The 19,649-nt window shown below is 47.8% G+C and overlaps 1 protein-coding gene across 2 annotated transcripts in view; it reads left to right on the plus strand.

Annotated features, from left to right (window-relative positions):
* Nucleotides 1–760: 760 nt before the first annotated feature.
* The window catches only part of xrcc6 (X-ray repair complementing defective repair in Chinese hamster cells 6), a 33,236-nt gene continuing 14,347 nt past the window's right edge, over nt 761–19,649 (plus strand). Inside the window, exons 1-6 of one of the 2 annotated variants that reach the window (XM_043679860.1) lie at nt 761–1,131; nt 4,256–4,365; nt 6,161–6,299; nt 9,328–9,582; nt 11,698–11,881; nt 16,377–16,563. In XM_043679860.1, the coding sequence (XP_043535795.1) occupies nt 1,005–1,131; nt 4,256–4,365; nt 6,161–6,299; nt 9,328–9,582; nt 11,698–11,881; nt 16,377–16,563 (1,002 nt within the window). In that variant the 5' untranslated portion in view covers nt 761–1,004. The remainder of the gene's footprint in view (nt 1,132–4,255; nt 4,366–6,160; nt 6,300–9,327; nt 9,583–11,697; nt 11,882–16,376; nt 16,564–19,649) is intronic. The other variant, XM_043679859.1, reaches the window with a different exon arrangement.

A 19,649-nucleotide genomic window follows, 5' to 3' on the forward strand; every position in this document is an offset into this window, starting at 1 on the left:
CTCCTTCTCTCTCTTTCCCTCCTTCCCCCAGAATCACATTCCAGTGGCTCTACGCGCCAGAAGCTGACCTCTGTCTCTGATTGGCCACAATTAGCCCCATCCCCTCTGCCTATTGGACAATGTCCCTATCAATCACAGTTTCTGTTGGACCCGCCTCTGTTGCAGATAGGCCGTTACCTACCTATCCTCGCTTGCCATTGGTTACCGAGAATGTCTATCACCAATATCTCCTGCTGATTGGCTCTGCTGCCTCTTATGTAAAGCTTCTGATTGGCCGAATCATCTTGTTTCCTCCGTCAATCAAAAACGACTCTCTTAAAGTGACAGCACCCTCGTTTTTAAAGAGACAGCAGTTCCTGTCTCAAAGTGACAGCACCATCCTGGGAAATCATTTTAGTTAAAAAGAAAATCATAATTTGCATGCATTTTGTGTCATAAACCTCAAGGAACAAAAGAGGAGACCATTCGGCCCCTCAAGTCTGTTCCATTTTTTGAGTTCATGGCTGACCTCTGCCTGAATCCTGGTTTCCCAGGTTGTTTTTGTTAATACCCTTGAGAACAAAATCCTGTAAGTCACAGAAGGGCCAAGCAGCAGATGTGGTCTGAGAGCAATCCATCAGCTTTTCCAATTCTCAGCCCCAGAGGCCGTAGATACTTAGTCATTGAATATATTCCAGACAAAGATTGATATGGTTTCGGCTACCGAAGGAAACGAGGGCACTATGGAAAACCGGAGTTTGTGTGGAAGATCTGCCATTCTTTGATTGAATGGGGCAACATGGTCAAAAGACCACATGCCCTGCATTTGCTCCTTCTTTGTGTTCTTACACGAGAGGGAACCCATGTGGTCTTGAAAGAGCGAAACAAATAGAAATGTATGTTTTTTTTAAGAAATCGGCCGTGTCCAAAGTGACTGAATTGCAGAGGAGCAAATCAGTCAGCGAGCTCCCCCAATTTGTCTCCCTCTTACCAATACTGTAATCTCCAGAACGTTTCCTTCGTTAATGTTGTCTCTTGTGCTTCAAACTGACAGGAAAGGAAGCATTTCCAACCCAGTAGATATGGCGGATTGGCACGCACACTTTCAGAATGAAGATGAGGAGGATCCAGAAGAAGCTGAGGATAATGAAGGTACACAGAACATAAATAAAATCACCGATATGTCTGTTTCCGAAAAACAAAGGTGGTATATTCCACACTTATTACATTACACATAAGAAACAGGAGCTAGAGAAAGCCATTCAGCCAATGAAACCTGCCCCACCATTCTATAAGATCATGTTTGATCTGCCCTAGGCCTCAACTCCTCTTGATCCAGCTCCTCGTAAGCCCCAATTCTATGATATTTCAAAAATTTACCTACCTACTCTTTATGTACTTACAGTGATCTAGCCTCCACAAGTCTCTGGCATATTGAATCCCAGACATTTGTTACTCTGTAGAAGAAGAAGTTCATTTGCATCTCGGTTTTAAACGATTGTCCCTTATTCTGTAGCTACATCCATTAATTCAAATCTCTCCCGGTAATGGAAACATCATCTCAACATCTGCCCTGTCAAGCCTCCTCAAGAATTGTATGTTTCAGTAAGGTCACCCTTCATTATGGGACCAGAACTATACACAGTACTCCAGGTGTAGCCTCACCAGCACCCTGTACACCTGACCAGAATTGGATAGCAGACTCCCACTGAGGGCAAACCAGTGTTTTATAAATTTTCACCATAATCTTTTTACTTTTCTTACTAAATATGCCTATTTATAAAACCCAGGATCCCATAGGCCTTTTCCAACCTGCCCTGCCAACTTCAATGACTTGTGCATATCTACCCCCAGGTCCCTCTGCTCCTGCACCCCATTCAGAATTATACTCTTCAGTCTGACTTACTTTCCTCTCCGAAACATATCTCTTCACATGTCTCTGAATTAATGACATGACTGCTCGTTCCATCAACCTGTCCGTATACAGAGGAACCTCGATTATGCGAATATCAATTATCCAAACTTCGGATTATCCAAAGGAAATCTCAAGGTCCTGATAGAAACGTTTCATCAAAGAGGTGTTTCTAACACTGATTGTGTCTTACAATGATTAAAAATGATCTCGGCTTACTGAAATGCTGCCGTGAACAGTCCTGGACATCGATGGGAGCCCAGGCACCTTCTTCAAATGACTAACTGCTTTATCTCTCTCTCTCTCTCTCTCTCTCTCTCGCTCCCGTCTCCAAATGACTGACTGCTTTTTCTCGCTCTCTCTATCTCTCTCTCTCTCTCTCTCTCTCTCTCTCTCTCTATCTCTCTCGCTCTCTCTCGCTCTCTCCGCACACTTTCCCTGGAGTTCAGGGGTGTACCCTAAACCCAGTTGGGAGGCTTCAGCAATGCTGCAGGTCCCTTACACACACGTGTGTGTCTGCTTCTCCCTCTCCCTCTCTCTCTCTCTCTCTCCGCACACTTTCCCTGGAGTTCAGGGGTGTACCCTAAACCCAGTTGGGAGGCTTCAGCAATGCTGCAGGTCCCTTACACACACGTGTGTGTCTGCTCAGATACAAACTCTGAGACAGTGAGAGGGAGCAAGGCAGGCAGAGAGAGGAAAAAGGAAACTTCAGAAAACTCCGAGCCCCAAAGGAGAGGCATTGAATCAGTTAACCAAATAATCAATTATCCGAATGAAATACTGCCTGCCCATCTCGTTCAGATAATCGAGGTTCCTCTGTATTTGTTTTATTCACTGATGGGCAGCGTTGGTGAGGCCAGCATTTATCGCCCTTCCTTAGCTGTCCCTTGATCATTTCAGAGGACATGTCTGAGCCACATCGCTAAGGATTGGCAGATCCCGCGTCCGAAAGGGGATTGGTGAACTAGATGGATTTTTAATGAGGGTGTCGCTGGCTAGACTAGAATTTATTGCCCATCCCTAATTGCCCAGATGGTAGTTCAGAGCCAATCGCATTGCTGTGGGTCTGGAGTCACATGTAGGCCAGCCTGGGTAAGGATGGCAGCTTCCTTCCCTAAAAGGACATTAGTGACCCAGATGAGTTGGTACGACAATCAGTAATGGGTTCATGGCCGTCATTAGACACTTAATTCCAGATTTTTTTGTGAAACTGAATTCAAATTCTATCATCTGCCTTGATGGGATTGGGACCTGGGTCCCCAGAACATGACCTGGGTCACTGGATTAATAGTCCAGTGATAATGCCCATGATTGCCATCAGCATCGTTTTTAATTCCAGATTATTATTAAATTCAAATTTCTCCATCTGCTGTGGTGAGATGTGAACCCACATCTCCAGAGGATTCTGCCTGGTGACATTACCGTGACACTTCTTCACCTTTAGTGCTATCCTCCTCACAGTATCCCTTGCCTTTCTTAGTTCTGTGTTTACAAACACGTTTAAACGTTCACCGTAGATGGCACAATATTCCTCCTGTGTATCTTAGCCACAAATTGCAGAAGGTCTGAGGATGGCTCCTTCGCCTGAGTCTTGACCACCTCCTCACTCTCCCTCCTCCCCCCTGCAGCCGCACAACAGAGAGTGCCACATGCTGCGTGTTTCCAGCATTTTCTGTCTTCACTTCAGGTTTCCCAACGTCCGCGTTACTTTGCTGTAGTTTAGAAGAGGCTGATATCTCTGTTCTCCCAAGTCGGCCTCTATGAGTGAAGGTGCTGTGGTTACAGTAGTTAGAAGGCTGTGAGACCACAGGTACAGACGTTTCACGTGTGTTAGTTGCGTTGGGGCGTTACAGTACAAGAACATAAGAAAGAGGAGCAGGAGTAGGCCATCCGGCCCATCGAGCCCACTCCACCATTTAATAAGATCATGGCTGATCTTTTCATGGACTCAGCTCCACGTCCCCATCTGCTCACCATAACCCTTAATTCCTGTACTGTTCAAAAATCTATCTCTGATGGAAATGTGTTGCTGGAAAAGCGCAGCAGGTCAGGCAGCATCTAGGGAACAGGAGAATCGACGTTTCGGGCATTAGCCCTTCTTCAGGATAATGCCCGAAACGTCGATTCTCCTGTTCCCTAGATGCTGCCTGACCTGCTGTGCTTTTCCAGCAACACATTTCCATCTCTGATCTCCAGCATCTGCAAACCTCACTTTCTCCTCAAAAATCTATCTCTGTCTTACAAACATTCAACTGCTTCACTGGGCAGGGAATTCCTGGCTGGGTCAGAGCAGAAATGGCTGTAACAAGCAGGATGTAGTTACTCACACGGTCACCTTCCCCACTTTTCCATTTGTTCTTTTAGAGGATATTAGATTCGCAGGAAGAGACAGTTTAATTTTCCTCATCGATGCCTCAGAAGCCATGTTTGAAACGAACAATGAGGACACTTCGGCTTTCAACATGACTGTTCAGGTAAGAGGAGACTGGCGATATCACTGGGATGGGAGACAGTGAGGTGTGCAGATGCTGGAGATCAGAGTTGAGAGCGTGTTGCTGGAAAAGCGCAGCAGGTCAGGCAGTATCCGACGAGCGGGAAAATCGACCCAAAAAGCTTGATGAAGGGCTTCAGCCCGAACTGTTGATTTTCCTGCTCTTCGGATGCTGCCTGAACTGCTGTGCTTTTCCAGCAACACGCTCAACACCAATATCCCTGGTATGTCCACTGTAGACACGACTGTACAGCTCTGATAGTGTAGTACTCACGACCCAGTGACCCAGTGGTCCGGACCCAGCTGGGTTACAAGATACACTACAGCAACCAAAGGTGTGCAGGGCAGGTAAATTGGCCGTGCTAAATTGCCCTTAGTGTGAGGCGCATTAGTCAGGGGGGAAATGGGTCTGGGTGGGTTACTCTTCGGCGGGTCAGTGTGGACTTGTTGGGCCGAAGGGCCTGTTTCCACACTGTAGGGAATCTAATCTAATCTGAACTCGCCAAGGCTCCTTCACCTGACCCACAACTATTCCCATTCGGAAGGACAAGAGTAGCAGACAGATGGGAACAGCGCCACCTGCAAGTTCCCCGACTGTGCTCAGCTCACATCTGTCACACGCGTTCGCAGAAGTAAAACAAGTTTGAAATTACAGGGGGGGAAAAAAAGCAACATTTTTCATGATCTTGGAAGAGAACTGGGTTTGGAAATTGGCTTCAGATCTCAGGATAGATAATTAGTCACCCTCCAGCAGACCAGAGGACCTTGAGAAGAGAAAGTTTCATGTTAGGAATAAAATAATCCCCTGTGGCTAACACAGCCTTTCTGCCCTTGTGAAACTACACTCTCTGACTCAGCATGAGCAACGGCTGCTAGAGGAAGCCTTTTTTTGCCAAGGAAGTTTGTGGGTAGTTCTGGTTTTATTACTCCCCCCAAGTTGCCCTTGAGAAGGGCAGTTAGAAGTAGGTTTGGTTCCTGTGGTGTAGGGACACCCAGAGTGCTGTGAGGGAAGATTTTGACTGAACAATAGTGAAGGAGTGGTGATATATTTCCACATAAGGATGGTGCGTGGTTTGCAGGGGGTGGTAATCCTATGACCTTTATCCTGTCCTTCGAGAGGTAGAAGTTGTGGATTTGCAAGGTGTTATCTATGGAGCCATGGCGAGTGATAGAGTCATAAAGATGTACAGCACAGAAACAGACCCTTCAAGTCCAACTCACCTATACCAACCAGGTCTCCTAAATTAAGGATGGCACAGTGGCTTAGTGGTTAGCACTGCTGCCTCACAGCACCAGGGACCCGGGTTCAGTTCCAGCCTCAGATGACTGTCTCTGTGTGGAGTTTGCAGATTTTCCCCGTATCTGTGTGGGTTTACTCTGGGTTTTCTCCCACAGTCCAAAGATGTGCAGGTTAGGTGGATTGGCCATGCTAAACCCTTCCTATTCATAGACCCATCCAGATGCCTTTTAAATGTTGTCAATGTACCAGCCTCCACCACTTCCTCTGGCAGCTCATTCCATACACGTACCACCCTCCGTGTGAAAAAATTGCCCCTCAGGTCCCTTTAAAATCTTTCACCTTAAGCCTATGCCCTCGGTGTTGCAATGTATCTTGGAGATGGTGCACACTGCTGTACTTCAGTGACAGAGGGAGTGAATGTTTAAGGTGGTAATGATGGACTGCTTCGCATTGCTTTAGACTGAATGTCCAGCGCTTTCTGGTTCCACCAAGAGCTATGGCTGTTCTGCTGCTGACCAATGTGACTGTCTGCTTGTAGTGTGTTCACAGGGTATACACCAGTAAGATTATCAGCAGTGAACGTGATCTCTTGGCTGTCGTCTTCTTCGGGACTCAGAAGCACAAGAACTCTGTAGACTTCAAGCATGTTTACGTCCTCCATGACTTGGACACACCAGGTAATGTTTGCAGCGGGTGTCTGCTTTTCCAGCACCACACGTTTTGACAATGTTCAGGACCCATCTGTTTAAAGCTACTGCGGCGATCTCCTGTCTGCACTCTTAAGTCTCCTGCCGCCCACTTTGTGGGCGGCACAGTGGTTAGTGTTAGGTAAGTATGTGTAGGGGTATGGGTGGTTTGCGCTTCGGCGGGTCGGTGTGGACTCGTTGGGCCGAAGGGCCTGTTTCCACACTGTAATGTAATGTAATCTAATCTAATCTAATCTAATTTAATCTAATCTAATCTTAACTTGGAGGCTTGCTCCGTGCAGTTTGCAATGTGGAAAGTGCAACAGTGAACACCAGCATGATAATGACAATGGATCGTCCTTGTCAGCTGTCTGTAATTATGTTAGCCACTAATTGCCCCCATTAATGAGTCCTGAAGAAATGTTACACCTGAAAGGTCGACATCTCCACCTCCTGACGCTGCCTGGCTTGCCGTGTTCCTCCAGCCCGGCCTACCTACTAGTTGTCCCCATTAGCAGTTATTCATCCTCCCAGGCTCATCTGTTATCCACTCCTTTGTCCAACGTCTCTTTCGACTCTTATCTCCACCTATCATTTATCCTTATACCCCCCCACCCCACCCTTATCTTCTGCATAAAAACCAACATTTTCCTTGCTGCTATCAATTATGAGGGATGGTCACTGGACCTGAAACATTAACTCTGATTTATCGCTACAGATGCTGCCAGACCCCGCTGAGCTTTTCCAGCAATTTCGGTTTCTGTTTCTGATTTCCAGTGTCCGCACCTCTTGGGGTTTTTATAATGACCGGGTGGTCTGTTAATTGCTGAGAAATGACAATTGGGCCGAACACTGGGGTATTTCACTGACTGGTGAACACTTCGGGATGTCTGAAATGGTGATCGGTGATATATAAATGCAACTACTGCTGCTGTTGCTTTTTCTCTCCCCTTATCGTATTTATCCACCCCATTGGATAAAAGCAAAATACTGAGGATGCTGGAAATCTGAAACAAACACTGAATGCTGGAGGAGTTCAACATCTGTGGAGGGAGAAACTGAGTTAACAATTCAAGTCTGATATGACTCCTTCAGAGCGGAATACCTTTGCAATTCTTTGCTTTAATCTTTGCTTCACTGAAATTGCCCTGGGCTCGGCATACAAGTAAAGTTAGACTCAGTGAGAGACGCTGTTTGGTCTGCCTGAAACTTGTTGGTCTTCCAGAGCAAGGAGACGAAAGTGAGCACTGCAGATGCTGGAGATTAGAGCCAAGAGTGTGGTGCTGGAAAAGCACAGGAGGCCAGGCAGCATCCGACGAAGGGCTTTTGCCTGAAATGTCGATTTTCCTGCTCCTCAGATGCTGCCTGACCTGCTGTGCTTTTCCAGCGCCACTCTCTTGGCTGTAAACACTGACAAACCTGTGGGACCTTCATACTGTGTAAACATTAACACATTCTGCAGAACTCTATGCCAGCATTGCCTCAGCACCACCTTCAAATAATGCCCCTCTCTATCTAGGGGGCTCCTGCAAAAACTGACTTAGTTCCAGACTAGGCAAAAGTGAGGACTGCAGACGCTGGAGATCAGAGTCTAGATTAGAGTGGTGCTGGAAAAGCACAGCAGGTCAGGCAGCATCCGAGGAGCAGGAAAATCGAGGTTTCGGGCAAAAGCCCTTCAATCAGGAAAGCTCCTGATGAAGGGCTTTTGCCCGAAATGTCAATTTTCCTGCTCCTCGGATGCTTCCAGAGCAAGGAGTTGACCCTTGATTGAGTTGCAGCTTGGCACATTCCAAGTTCCAGGACTACGTGCTGAGGGACGCAGTAAAGCTTGGGGCAGCTGCCGCCAAGGCACAGAGTGCGGAGAGACTACCGCATAAGGTCTGCCTGCCAAAGTTAAATGGGGGTCTGTTCAGGTACTGCACCTTCCTGCTGCCTCAGGTATATGTAAATATAATCTTGTACAAGTAAGAAATGCCTCAGGTTTGTTTGTTGGATTGAGTCAAACTCCAATGTTTGTTTGTTTCTTCAAATACTACTGCATAGAACTGAATCGCTTCACTGACTATGTAATGACTAAAGTATATTATATTAGATTAGATTACTTACAGTGTGGAAACAGGCCCTTCGGCCCAACAAGTCCACACTGACCCGCCGAAGCACAACCCACCCAGACCCATTCCCTTACATTTACTCCTTCACATAACACTACGGGCAATTTAGCATGGCCAATTCACCGAACCTGCACATTTTTGGACTGTGGGAGGAAACCGGAGCACCCAGAGTAAAGCCACGCAGACACGGGGAGAATGTGCAAACTCCACACAGAGAGTCGCCTGAGGCGGGAATTGAACCCGGGTCTCTGGCGCTGCGAGGGAGCAGTGCTAACGACTGTGCCACCGTATATATCTTTGAAATAAAAAATGAAGGTGGGGGGGGGGTGATGGTGATAGATCGGGAGGGAGGGATTGGATAGGTGTGAAAGGAGATGGACAGGTAGGACAGTTCAAGAGGGTAAAGGGAGATTTGGAAACCTGTAAAAGTGAAGTCCCGGTAATTAGAGTAACAACCGGTCAAGTTGGACAGGAAGGGACAGAGAGTCTCCTCGTGAGAGTATATTCACAAATAAGGCCTGTGCAAAGAATAGTGATTAAAACAAAAGTAAAACTTTTCTCTCTGAATCCGAAAGCACTCGTAGCAAGATAGACAAACTAGCTGCTCAATTCGAAATAAAAGATTTAGATTTAATTGTTGTTACAGAAACATTGGCTTGTGACACATATTGTTGACACACCTTCTTGCCTTCAGTATTCTGTAATGAGCCAGGGTTCAATGAGTAATCTCATGATAAGAGATTCCCTGGGATAAAATGATCATAATGCAATCAAATTCAACCTAGGGTTGAAAGGTGTTTGGGCAGGTTTCTGCAGTCACTGTCTTGGATTGTGAGCAGATTGGGCCGTTTGCTGGTGTATGTTTAGCCGATCAATGTCCTAACGTGAATCCATCCCCCCGGACACAGGTGCTAAGCGAGTGTTGGAACTGGACCAGTTCGAGGGAGAGAAAGGGAAGCGTTCCTTCAAGGATCAGATCGGACACAGCACGGACGGCTCACTGGCTGACGCTCTCTGGGTCTGCTCCAACCTCTTCAGTGATGTCCACCTCAAACTGAGCCACAAGCGCATCATGCTGTTCACCAATAACGACAACCCCCATGCCAAAGACAGCTCCAAAGCACGAATGGCCCGGACCAAGGCCAGCGACCTCCGAGAGACAGGTGCGTGGGCGATTATTACCATCAAACATCGCTATTTATTTGTCAGCAACTGGGCAAAAGAATTGCAGTATGTTACATCCTCACTTAAGCTTCATTCCTAAAATGTGCAACTTTATAACTGGCTGATTGGAAAATACCTCGAGTCATCCAGCACGGAAACAGACCGTTCGGCCCAACCAGTCCATGCTGCCAGTAATCCCACATTAAACGGGTCCCACTTGCCTGCTCCTGACCCATATCCCTCCAAAGATTTCTTATTCGTGTGCTTAACAAAATATCTTTTAAATGTTGTAAGTGTATCTGCATCCACTTCCTCTGGAAGTTCACTCCTCATGATTTTACAAACTTCTATAAGGTCACCCCCCAACCTCCGACACTCCAGTAAAAAATGTCCCAGTTATCCAGCCTCTCCTTATAACTCAAACCTTCCATACTCGGCAACATCCTGGTAATTCTCTTCTGAACCCTCTCCAGTTTAATAATATCCTTCCTGTAACAGGGAGACCAGAACTGGACGCAGTATTCCAGAAGAGGCCTCACCAATGTGCTGTACAACCTCAACATGACGTCCCAACCCCTATACGCAGAGGTCTGAGCAATAAAGGCAAGCGTGCTAAATGCCTTCTTAAGTGCCCTTCCTTCCTGATGAAGGGCTTATGCCCGAAACGTCGACTCTCCTGCTCCTCGGATGCTGCCTGACCGGCTGTGCTTTTCTAGCACCGCACTCTCAACTTTCTACCTGTGATGCAAATTTGAAAGAACTATGTGCCTGAACCGCTAGTTCTCTCTGTTCTACAACACCACCCAAGGCCCTATTTTTAATTATAGAAGTCCTATTCCTGTTTGCTTTATCAAAATGCAGTACCTTGTAGGACCATGAATGGTAATAGAGGTGAGCAGGGCCAAGACCATGGAGGGATTTGACTCGATTAAAAACTGTGTTTCATACTCATTTGACATCAAACCGGGTTAGGCTGGAGTTCCACGTAAAAACCTCTTCACTGCTTTGACTGTCATAGCTGACACATGAGGCATGTCCCTCAGGAGTGGCCATAAGGCAGTTTTAGAACAGGAGCTGGTGACCCACCAGTTGATGGAACTGAGAGGCAGGGAGTGACTTACTGTGTCTTAGGAGCTTGCCCTAGACCAGGAGGAGGGATTCTCACAACCTCAACCACTTGCTCCCCTCTTCCCCTCTCCTCATAACCCCTCCCCCCTGCTAGACACCTACTGACTCAGGAGCGAATAATATAAATGTACAGGGCCCATGTTAAGACCACGTTAAGACTGGACGCCTTCTTGCAGAGCGCTTTAGGGAACATCTCTGGGACACCCGCACCAATCAACCCCACTGCCCCGTGGCCAAACATTTCAACTCCCCCTCCCACTCTGCCGAGGACATGCAGGTCCTGGGCCTCCTCCACCGCCACTCCCTCACCACCTGACGCCTGGAGGAAGAACGCCTCATCTTCCGCCTCGGAACACTTCAACCCCAGGGCATCAATGAGGACTTCACCAGTTTCCTCATTTCCTCATTCCTGATGAAGGGCCCCTGCCTGAAACGTCGATTTTCCTGCCCCTCGGATGCTGCCTGACCTGCTGCGCTTTTCCAGCACCACTCTAATCAAGACCCTCCTCAGTCAATCAAAACCATCCCAGGAAATCATATTGGTCAAAAGCGACCTAGAAAGAAACCATTCTAATCTTCTTGCAAAAACAGAAAATGTTGGAAAAAGGCAGCAGGTCTGGCAGCATCTGTGGAGAGAAAGCATAGTTAACGTTTCAAGTCCAGTGACCCTTCCCTCAGCACCGATGGGAGCTAGGAAAAGATTGGCATATATTACAGAAGATGATGTCGGGAGAGAAGGAAATGATGGATGGAGGTAGAGCTCAAAGAGAAAAAAAAACTGTTGTACAGTCAAAGGAGGGGGTAAAGATCAGCTTGGGAGAGTGAATATCCTCTCCTGCTTTCAAAATCTCTACCCTGGGCAAGAACTTGAATGATCTGAGGAAAGTAAGGGGAGAAGGTCTTTTTGTGAATATTATCGATAGAGAAATGTTAATAAAGTGCGTTGTTGGTGTGAGTGGAGTTGTCAGTGCCTTCTCTGTGTGCAGGCATCATCCTGGACCTGATGCATCTCAGGAAACCCGGTGGGTTCGACACATCCCTCTTCTACCGTGACATTGTCAGCGTCACAGAGGATGAGGACGGCGCCGCACAAGGCAGGGAATCGGCCAAGTTGGACGATCTGCTGCGGAAAGTGTGGGCCAAGGACTACAAGAAAAAGGCCACCACCAGGTCAGCGGTCTCAGGAACAGCACAGAGTCTCCAGGCTCCCAGGAGACTCGGAGGTTTCAGATTGAGTTGCCGGCGCTCTCTTTCCCATGAGGTGCGGATCTCGGCAGCAGTCCCATGGCACAGCGGATAGCGTCCCTGCCCCTGAGCCAGGAGCTGCGGGTTCGAATCCCAGCCCCGGGACTGAGGAAGGTTCTGTTTGTAATGCAGTCGCGCGCATTGCTTATGGACCTGTAGCTCCTTCCAACACACAAGCGGTGGGTGGTATGAGTCATAGTCAGCCCTGCCTCCCCTGGAGTGGCACCTTTCAAAACCTCCAGCCTCTGGCAACTCATTCAACAACAACAAAAACACTGTAGTGTTCCAGCTGTGAGTGGTTTAGACCCATACTCACTCGGGTTTAGAAGGGTGAGACGAGACCTAATTGGAATGTGTAAAATGCTAAAAGAAATTGATAAATTAGACATAGAGTCTAAAAAGTGTGGTGCTGGAAAAGCACAACTGGTCAGGCAGCATCCGAGGAACAGGAGAGTCAACGTTTCGATCTGCTTCCTGATGAAGGGCTTATGCCCGAAACGTCGACTCTCCTGCTCCTCGGATGCTGCCTGACCTGCTGTGCTTTTCCAGCACCACACTCTCGACTCTGATCCCCAGCATCCGCAGTCCTCACTTTCCACTGGAGCAGGTGTTTCTTCATGTTGGTCAGTGTAGAATGAGAGGTCATAGCTTTAGCGTAAGGGAAATTATTTCTCTCAAAGGAATCTGTGGAATTCTCTCCCCCAGAGTGCAGTGGATGCCAGAACGCTAGATAAATTTGAGGAGGCGAGATTCATTAGTAAAGGGTTGAAGGGTTATGGGGGAAGAGAGCTGGAGAATGGAGTTGAGGTCTAAGTGAAGATCAGCCATTATTGTATTAAGCGGCAGAACATGCTTGAGGGGCTGAATGGCCTCCTCCCGCTCTTATGTCCTAAGAGCGACCAAACAGGCTGGGGTCGTTTTGCTTGGAGCAGAGAAGGCTGAGGAGATGTACGAGATTGGGATGGGCATTGATAGAATCAGTTTGGACAAATGTTTTCCCCTAGTAGAGAAGGGGCATATGTTTCCCAGGGGCATATGTTTCGGGTCAGAGGCAAGGGGCTCTGAGGAGAAACCTACTTACCCGGAGTGTGGTGGGTATGTGGAACTCACTGTCTGAACGGCTGGCGGGGGCAGGAACCACCACCACATTTAAAAGCTATTTAGATGAACGTTTGAAATGCCATCACATCAAGGCTCTGGGCCAAATGCTGGGAAATGAGATTACAATATACAGGTGCTAGTACAGACACAATGGGCAGAAGGGCCCCATTCCATGCTATATCGGAAGGATGTTGTGAAATTTGAAAGGGTTCAGGAAAGACTCACAAGGATGTTGCCAGGGTGGGAGGGTTTGACCTATAGGGAGAGGCTGAACAGGCTGGGGCTGTTTTCCCTGGAGCGTTGGAGGCTGAGGGATGACCTTATAGTGGTTTATAAAATCATGAGGGGCATGGATAGGATAAATAGATAAGGTCTTTTCCTTGGGGTGAGAGAGTCCAGAACTAAAGGACATAGGTTCAGGGTGAGAGGGGAAAGATTTAAAAGGGACCTAAGGGGCAACTTTTTCACGTAGAGGGTGGTACATGTATGGAATGAGCTGCCAGAGGAAGTGGTGGAGGCTGGTACAATTGCAACATTTAAGAGGCATTTGGATGGGTATATGAATAGGAAGGGTTTGGAGGGATATGGGACTAAATTGGGTTGGGATATCTGGTCGGCATGGATGGGTTAAACCGAAGGGTGTGTTTTCGTGCTGTACATCTCTATGACTCGATATATAACTCTATAAGCAGATGCAAGCCCGTGTTTTGTCTGCCTGATGTGACAATAGGTGGGAGAAAGCTTCCGAGTCAAAGTGGATCTTGGCAGACTTTATGTCTGAGCTCAGGTTTACAATCCATTCAACAATGCAGTGTCACTCAAACTCAGATTGGAAACGTAATCCCTGGCTACTCTCGGGAAGAGAGGCCATGACAGTTTCTGATGGACTGGAGTGTGGTTTCCATTGAAGTGGAACAGAAAGGCTGTTGTTGATGTGGATGGTGTAATCTTTGAAAGTTGCCACTCAGGTGGATAGAGCTTGTAAGAAGGCCTATGGTGTATTAGCGTTCATTAGCAGAGGGATTGAATTCAAGAGTCGTGAAGTGATGTTGCAACTGTACAGGACTTTGGTTAGGCCACATTTGGAGTACTGTGTGCAGTTCTGATCACCTCACTTTAGGAAAGATGTGGAAGCTTTGGAGAGGGTGCAGAGAAGATTTACCAGGAATGGAGAATAGGTCGTACGAGGATAGGTTGAGAGTGCTAGGCCTCTTCTCCTTGGAACGGGGAAGGATTAGGGGTGACTTGAGAGAGGTTTATAAGATGATCAGAGGAATAGATAGAGTAGACAGTCAGAAACTTTTCCCCCGGGTACAACAGAGTGTTACAAGGGGACATAAATTTAAGGTGAAGGGTGGAAGGTATAGGGAAGATGTCAGGGGTGGGTTCTTTACCAAGAGAGTGGTGGGGGCATGGAATGCGCTGCCTGTGGGAGTGGCAGAGTCAGAATCATTGGCGAACTTAAAGTGGCAATTGGATAGGTACATGGATGGGTGCTTAAGCTAGGACAAATGTTCGGCACAACATCGTGGGCCGAAGGGCCTGTTCTGTGCTGTATTGTTCTATGTTCTGTGTCAGGGTGGATTAATGAGCGGGGCCAATTTTCTCTCGTCGAGGTGTAACCAAGCTCTTTAAAATAATGAAATATGTTGCAAGAATAGCAGCCGAGGGTTGAATCTTCACTCGTAGGAAAGGACTAAATTAAAGATTATTATGAGACCGTGACCAAGGAGTCAAATTGGGAATTGCTTCACCTTGGGAATGGTGAGAACGTGGAACTCAGTCCAGCAGGGAGTGGTTGAAGAGAACAAACTGGGCGCGTTTAAAGGGAGGCTTAGACCAACATTTGGCAGAGAAAGAATGAGAGAGGGTTTAGCTGATAAACAAGAGGGTCAGGAAAAGGCCTGTGAGGAGCTTAAGTAACCTGGTGAGCTGAATGGCCGGTTTCGAGATAATGTCTAATCCGAGTCAAAACGTGTGGCGATGGAAAAGCACAGCCAGTCAGGCAGCATCCGAGGAGCTGGAGAGTCAACCTTTCGGATATACGCTCTTCATCAGGAACGTTGACTCTCCTGCTCCTCGGACGCTGCCTGGCCGGCTGTGCTTTTCCAGCGCCACACTTTTTAACTCTGATCTCCAGCGTCTGCACTTTCTCGTAATTTCTAATCAGCCTGTTCAGAGGAGTTATAACCACACCCCTCGAGCAGGTGGGACCTGAATCCAGGCCTCCTGGTCCAGAGGTAGCAACACTACCTTTGAAATGTTATGGAGGGCAGCGAGGGTGTACTCCACTCCCGGTGGTTGCCTGCCTGGCCTGTTTCTAGGCTGTAAGTTCAGCACAAGAACATTGGGTACCTCATGTTGCTTTGAAGCTGTACTGTTGGCAAATGTGGCAGCTTTTGTCCACTAAAATTCCCACAGTGAGACAAATTACTATTCCTGTTTGCGGCTGGTTAACGGAGGAATGAATGTTGTCCAAGACGGGGCTTCCCTGATCTTTTCCTTATTCGTTCATAAGATATAAGCATCACTGCCTGGGCCAACATTTATTGGCCATCCCTGGTTGCCCTTTAGATGGTGACGGTGAGCTGCCTTCTTGAACCGCTGCAGTCCATTGGGTGTAGATAGACCCACAATGCCCTTAGGCAGGGAATTCCAGAATTCCAACTGAAGGAACGGCGATATATTTCCAAGTCAGGACACTGCTGCCATGGGATCCTGGCACCCGGCTAACTAGGTTGAACAGGCTGGGGCTGTTTTCCCTGGAGCGTCGGGGGCTGAGGGGTGACCTTATAGAGGTTTATAAAATCATGAGGGGCATGGATAGGGTAAATAGACAAGGTCTTTTCCCTGGGGTGTGGGAGTCCAGAACTAGAGGGCATAGGTTTAGGGTGAGAGGGGAAAGATATAAAAGAGACCTAAGGGGCAAGTTTTTCACGCAGAGGGTGGTACGTGTATGGAATGAGCTGCCAGAGGAAGTGGTGGAGGCTGGTACAATTGCAACATTTAAGAGGCATTTTGATGGGTATATGAATAGGAAGGGTTTGGAGGGATATGGGCCGGGTTCTGGCTGGTGGGACTAGATTGGGTTGAGACATCAGGTCGGCATGGACAGGTTGGACCGAAGGGTCTGTTTCGGTGCTGCACACCTCTATGACTCTGAGAGAGTCCGGATCTAAGTTTAACCCTTCGCCCCTAAAGCTGTCACCTTTTGCAGCCACGTGGTGTGCATTAGCAAGTGTCAGCTTTGATGTGTCTCTGCCCTGTTGCCCCTCTCCTTCAAGTGGTATTGACAGCATTTGATGTTTCTGTCCTTCAGGCTGAACCTGAAACTGGGAGAAGGCATGGAGCTTTCCGTCGGAGTTTACAACCTGATCCGGAGTGCCAGGAAGCCCACGGCGATCCGCCTTTACCGAGAGACTAACGAGCCGGTCAAAACCAAAACCCGCTGGTTTAACGGGGAGACAGGCAGCTTGCTCCTGCCCAGTGACACCAAAAAGGCCCAGGTAGTGAACCTTCTCATTGCTCAACCAAAAGACAACATCCACATGAGGATGGGCAACGACCAGGAGTGAGGGGGCTGTGGTATATTGTAATGTCCCCGGACTAATTACTCAGAGTCTTATGGGTACATGGGTTTCACCGTGGCACATAGTGACATCTGAATTCAGTGAAAATCTGGCATTAAAAACCAAGCATGATAGTCATCATGGAATTGTTAATGGTATCCATCGGCGGGGCGGGGGAAGCTGCGGTCCACTAATGTCTTTTAGGGACAGAAATCTGCCATCCTTACCTGGTCTGGCCTACATGTGACTCCAGCCTCACCAGCGATATGATTAACTCTGAGCTGCCTTTTGAAATGGTGAAGCAAGATTTTAAGTTAAAGGGGCAGTTGGGATGGGCATTAAGGGCGTCACAGTGGCCCAGTGGTTAGCGCTGCTGCTGCCTCACAGCGCCAGGGACCCGGGTTCGATTCCAGCCTCGGGCGACTGTCTATGTGGAGTTTGGACGTTCTCGCTGTGTCTGCGTGGGTTTCCTCCCATACTCTGAAGACGTGCAGGTCAGGTGCATTGGCCATGGCAAATGTGAGGTTGCGGGGATAGGATAGGGGGCTGTATCTGTGTGGGACGCTCTTCAGAGGGTCGGTGTAGATTCAATGGGCCGAATGGCCTCTTTGTGCACTGTAAGGATTCTATGGTTCTTCAATGATTCTAAATTCTGGCCTTGCCAATGACGCACATGACACCAACAATGACACCCACATCCTGGGAGTGAAAACAATAGGTCATCAGGCCCCACCAGGCTTGCTCTGCCATTGAGTAAGATCGTGGATGATCTGATTACAACGTCAAATTCACACCCACCTGCCCCCAATAACCTTTCACCCCCCTTTTCTTAACTGGGATCTATCCACCTCAGCCGTAAAAAAAAAGATTCAGCGGCTCTGCTTCCAGCAGCTTCTCCGGGAGCACGTCCCAAAGATTCACGACTCTCTGAGAGAAAAAAAGAATCTTACCCCTCTCTGTCTTAAATGGGCAACCTCTGAGTGACAGTCAAAGCACAGCTGGTCAGGCAGCATCCGACGAGCAGGATAGTCAACGTTTCAACCTTGTTCAAGATCCTCCCACAAAAGGAAACATCTTCAACACGTCCATCCAGTCAAGACCCTGTTGGTTCATATTTGTCCCATCCACGTCACCTCTTCCAGCAGACACAATCCTAACCAGTCCAAACTTACCTCACAACACAATTTTCTTGCTCCAAGTACTGGTCTGATAAACCTTCTCTGAACTGCTTCCATAAAAATAACTGAAGCATGATCTCCCTACTTGTGCATTCAATCCCTTTGCGATAAATTATATCATCCTGTTAGCTTTCCAAACATGGAATCTCAATTTGTAGCTTACAACTCGTCCATGCTGACCAGGGTTCCCAAACTAAACCAGCCCCACTTGCCTGCGTTTGGTCCATATTCCTCTGAACCTTTCCTATTCATGTACCTGTCCAAATGTTTTTTAAATGCTGTAATTGTGCCTGCATCTACCATTTCCTCTGGCAGTTCATTCCTCACACGAATCACCCTCAGTGTGAAAAAATTACGCCTCAGATATCTCTTTCCCCTCTCACCTTAAACCTATACTCTCCAGTTTTGAACTCCCCTACCCTGGACAAGACCTTGGCTATTCACTTTATCTATGCTCCTCATGATTTTATAAACCTCTATAATGTCACCCCTTAACCTTCTGTGTTCCCAGGAAAACATGTCCCAGTTTATCCAGCCTCTCCTTATAACTCAAACCCTCCATTCCTGGCAACACCCTGGAAAATGTTGTCTGATCCTTCTCCAGTTTAATGATACCCTTCCTATAGCAGGGCAATCAGAACTGTGGACAGTACTCCAAAAATGGCCTCACCGATGATGTCTCAACTCCTATACTCAATGGACTGACCAATGAAGGCGAGCATACCAAATGCCTTCTTTACCACTTTGAAGAAGGGTTACACCCGACACGTTGATTCATCACCCCCGATGCTGCCTGCCTTGCTGTGTTCCCCCAGCCTCCTGCCTGTCCCTCCCGATACTGCCTGGCCTTGCTGTGTTCCCCCAGCCTCCTGCCTGTCCCTCCTGATACTGTCTGGCTTGCTGTGTTCCCCCAGCCTCCTGCCTATCCCTCCTGATGCTGCCTGGCTTGTTGTGTTCCTCCAGCCTCCTGCCTGTCCCTCCTGATGCTGCCTGGCTTGCTGTGTTCCCACAGCCTCCTGCCTGTCCCTCCCGATGCTGCCTGCCTTGCTGTGTTCCGCCAGCCTCCTGCCTGTCCCTCCTGATGCTGCCTGGCTTGCTGTGTTCCTCCAGCCTCCTGCTTGTCTACCTCAGATTCCAGCATCTGCAGTGTTTTTGTCTCTTTTTTACTACATTGTCTATCTGCAACTCCACTTTTGAGGAACTATTTATGTTACTGGATTATCTCTGCTGATCTGATGTGAGAAAATGTGACCTGTGTTATGAGTGCTGAGCACATCTGTGCCTCTCAGCTCAGTTTACCAGAAGGAAATTAGTGTAAACAGATGGCTCACTAATGTCACACAACATGATTATAGTAATCCAGAGGACCATAGGGTTGCTGTCTCATTAGAGAGAGAGAGAGACAACTGACGTTCACTTTAACCTGAGGGTCACTGTGCCTGATGCAAGGGTCATGGTGGAGAAACCCAGACCTTCGCGGTAACGTCAGCTGGGGCGGCAATTGAAGCCATGTTGTTGGCTTCACTCTGCGTCACAAACCAGTCGTCCAGCCAACTGAACGAACCAGCCTTGCAAGGTGATAACGTTCCACAGCGTGATCAGTTCCTGTTCTCAGTACAAACATGCTCAGCACTAATAAGACTGGTCATATTTTTTCCACATAAGATCAATTCTTGTTTTCAGTTTGACATTGAGATGGGAGATCATCACATTTACATCAGCGTCAACTTATAAACTCAAATGCCTGTAACCTAACTCACACCGAGTCCTGTGGTTAGCAACTTACATTGCCCTAGCAACGCCTGAATTTTCAAATTCTCATCTTTGATTTCAAATACCTTCATG

This window comes from Chiloscyllium plagiosum, chromosome 39 (assembly GCF_004010195.1).
Source record: "Chiloscyllium plagiosum isolate BGI_BamShark_2017 chromosome 39, ASM401019v2, whole genome shotgun sequence".
Classification (NCBI taxonomy): Eukaryota; Metazoa; Chordata; class Chondrichthyes; order Orectolobiformes; family Hemiscylliidae; genus Chiloscyllium; species Chiloscyllium plagiosum.